The sequence below is a fragment of the Setaria viridis genome, chromosome 2 (genome assembly GCF_005286985.2).
Source record: "Setaria viridis chromosome 2, Setaria_viridis_v4.0, whole genome shotgun sequence".
In the NCBI taxonomy this organism is placed as follows: Eukaryota; Viridiplantae; Streptophyta; class Magnoliopsida; order Poales; family Poaceae; genus Setaria; species Setaria viridis.
In genome coordinates this window covers 191,455-195,238 of record NC_048264.2, presented here as the reverse complement: position 1 = coordinate 195,238, position 3,784 = coordinate 191,455, and the positions used below count along the sequence as shown (strand labels likewise).

Sequence of the window (3,784 nt, the reverse complement as noted above, 5' to 3'; positions counted from 1 at the left end):
GGAATGTATATTTATTAGGGCAGATCCAACTTCTATGTGTAGTTTATATAATGTCATGTCAACAAGGCACTTATTTAGAAACTACACTCGGGGTCCATGATAAATTCACTCTCTTTGCTCTCCACCTATTATATTTATTTATCGTCTATTATGGAGACACTATCATCTGCCAGTGCAAAATTAGTAGTGTCTAGTGCATAGGTTTGTATGTTGAAACTAGATCTTGTATGAGAATGCTTATGTGGCATCCTATTAAATGAGAATGAAACCCCCACCGGAATAACTTGAGTACCTATTTCTTCCTCTCTATCCACTCTCTCTCTCTCTCATTTATTATAGCACCTCATAACTCCTATGTGGTTGTGTATTTAATGCTATAGAAACCATTCTACATGAAGGGTTGGAATTGCCCTTAGCTCATAGTACTTGCTACTATTTAAGGTATATTAATGTCCGGTGTTGTATTATCAAAGAAGTACTCCCAAAATAGAAGTTTCATAAATTTATTTTCCCTATCTAATTTAGAGAGTTGTTGTCAATGTAGATGGGAAAAATAAATTTGTTGTGAGATGTTACATTCTTGCTGCCTTGGATGCTGGTGTTCTGTTTGAAAAATAAATTTTGAATGCGACAGGTTCGAATAGGTTTATTCTATTTACAAAATAATATTTCAAAATTTTGTTCCAAAAGGAAGTTTGAAATCCGTAAAAAGAAAACTAGGTATCTGCCATCTCTCAACTTTAAAATCCGTTTATTTTTTATCCCCTCTGCTGTTTTGAGAGTGGTTTCGCATGACGTGGCGCTAGGTCCCACATGTCTGGTGGTGGGTCCCACATGCTAGTCGATTTCTAGCATGAGGGACAAAAATAAACGAATTTTAAAGTTAAGGGATGGCAGATACCCGGTTTTGCACATGAGGGACGTCAAATGCACTTTTTCCATCTATTTGCGCCGAGAGGTGATGCTGTTTCTTTGGGCCGAACCTATTGACCAGTTTGACAAGCCCAGTTGCTTAACAGGCTGCTGACACGACCCACGCTCGCAGCCCAGAAAACGAACCTCTCGTTGACATGTATGTCCCGGCGGGATGGATAAGTGGAAATGAGCTAGCTAGAAAGCGTGTCGCCAGTTCATACAGATTCATATGACAATTGGCCGATGATGCTATAATATCTACGTGCAGAGCACAACAAGATTCATCATCATGAATTCAAATCACCAGTATATTGTTCAGTTTTGGCACAAATTAACCAATGATTTAACCATGCATCCAACCAATGTTTCAAATAATACAATGCCAAGGACGACGTACATTCATGAACCACGCATAAGAACAAAATTAAAGTTAGGGAGAAGAAAAGAAGAAGAAGAAGAAGTGAATAATGGAAAAATAATCTCAAATTAAAGCAGCGATCAGTCGACGTAGATTGCGCATGTGCCCCTGATCTCGCCGTCGGTGCCGGTGCGCACTCCGATCCTTCCCATGTTGATCATGGAGACGGCGAAGTCGGCGAAGAAGACGTCGACGGAGGAGGCGTTGGTCATGAGTTGGACGTAGGCGCCGGAGAGGCTGTCGTTGAGCAGCGCGGCGTCGGAGGCGAGCAGCGCCCGGTGGTTGTAGACGTTGTTGTAGTACCCCAGGTCGAAGGTGCTGGGCGTCGTGGGGTCGAGCGGCTGCACGGTGGCGACGTTGCCCGGCTTGCACTTCGCCGTGAGGTTCTTGGCGTAGTCGGCGTCGAGCGATGGGTCCTGGTCGCCGGCGCCGGTGTAGTTGTAGAGGCGGTTGGAGAAGGAGGGGCAGTGCGCGACACCGATGGAGTGGGCGGCGGAGAGGACGACCATGTCCTTGTAGCTGAGGTTCTGGGCGGCAAAGTACTGGGTGAGGACGGTGACGTTGCCGTCGGCGGGAGGCAGGAAGCGCAGGGCGTCCTCCTTGCGGGAGACGTTGCCGTCGCGCCGCCCGGTCTCCACCGCGTACGCAGGGCCCTGGGTGTAGTTGACCGCGTCTCGCGCCGCCATCGCCATGATGTCGGCGCAGGAGACGACGAGCGGGCAGGCCTCCTCGACCTTGGCCTTGACGGCCTCGATGGCCTCGTAGCCGCGCACCGTGGAGTTGGGGTCGGCGTCGCGCTGGGCCGTGCCGTTGTGCGACTTGAGCAGGAGCGCGGCGTCGCAGCCGGCGCCGAAGCAGTCGTGGAAGTGCAGCCGGAGGAGACCCGCCGGGAGCGTGACGTCGGCGGCGAACAGGGCCAGCAGCTCGGCGCGCACCAGATCCTCCACGCCCGGGCACGTCGTGTTGTAGAAATCGTACTGCAGCTGCGCCGTTGTTGTGCCCATCATCAGGGTCGACGACGCCACGACGAGCACTACCAACAAGAACCTGCTGCCACGGAACATCAGCTGGGAAGCCATGATGGTAACAAGCTCTCGAGCTAGCCGCTAGAGATGGATTGATGAATTGCTCGCTTGGAATTGGAACTAGCTTTGGATGTTGATGAGATGACGATGACGGCTAGCGTACTTATAGGGCCTTATCAGGAGGGAAACACTAGGATCCTTAGATTTGTTTAGTTTAATAGGGACGTGCGAGAGATGGATCGACATGGGAATTGAAGAGAATGTTGGCGGCAGCCGTTGACCTTGCTGGATTGGATTGGATGTTCATGGCCGGCATGACCTGACCGCCACCGTCGACATGCATGCCACTCCCTCCCGACCAAACGGCCGCAGAGCTCAACTAACCGTAGCTGTAGGTAGAGGGGGATGAATCAAATGAGTTAGGACCTGTGAGATAGTTGTATATAGTTGCCACAATTAATAATGCTATGAATTAGACATTTCAGATTCGACTGAAAGAAATTAAAACAAAGCGTTTTATACTAATGTTATGCTGGATGTATAATGGTTTCCATGTTTTCTCTTCATCCCATTCCATGGTTCTCCAAATAAACACAAAACCTGAATTTTCGATCGGTAGGGTGTTGTGCCTGCCTGCTCTAAATACATGCTGCAGCTGATTGAAATCAAAGAGTTTAGCTCGTGTTTGACTTGCTTGTTTATTTGTCTCGTGTTTCAAACATCCAACATATGCGTTTGCTATCTGCAGTACACTAGCTAATCCGTCTGCTGAAAGCCTTGAGGCACGTTCACCATCGTCTCCTTCACCTACAAGTATAGTCTAGTATTTGACTTTTGCGTGTCTGTACGTGCGCGCCTGCCGCAAGAATTTTTTTTTTGTCTTGCGCTAGTAGTTGTAACAGCTAGCTATACTGAATTATGCAGAATTATGATGAGCAGATTTTCGGACATAGTTCCAGTTCATCACTTCTCAAGGGACGAGACATGCATCATCCCTAGACCACTCATTCAAAGGCTTCATCGTTATTTCAACCATCGTTTCTCATATATATAATCTTTTAACCATTCTCAAGTTCATTGTGTGTCTACTACTATACATTGTCCTTTCCTTGGAGACCACCATATAGCTTTGCTCAAAGGCTGAGACTTTGGAGCTGCATCTCAGTCTTAGAATCTATGCAGTTTGCCTTTAGTATAAGTTCCGAGCGCAGAACTACACTCCAAGTATCAGTGCAAAAGCTTCAGGCTAAGAACACAAAGCACTATATAATGGCAGGCAGATTAAACTCTCACTAGTCCAGCAGCATCACCAGCCACGAGTGCATCTCGTGCGTCCGCGATGCATCCAACAGCTTGCATCCGAAGGGTGCACGGGAGCACCAAAAGCACCCGGAGCATACGATCTGTCCTCCCAGCGGTATCACTT

General features: G+C 47.9%; 1 protein-coding gene across 1 annotated transcript; it reads right to left on the bottom strand.

The window, feature by feature from the left end:
* Nucleotides 1-1,205: 1,205 nt before the first annotated feature.
* On the bottom strand, nt 1,206-2,725 carry LOC117843229 (peroxidase 1). Its single transcript, XM_034723799.2, has one exon. It carries the CDS (start codon nt 2,410-2,412, stop codon nt 1,414-1,416), a length of 999 nt encoding a protein of 332 aa, XP_034579690.1. The 5' UTR covers nt 2,413-2,725; the 3' UTR covers nt 1,206-1,413.
* Nucleotides 2,726-3,784: the final 1,059 nt, after the last annotated feature.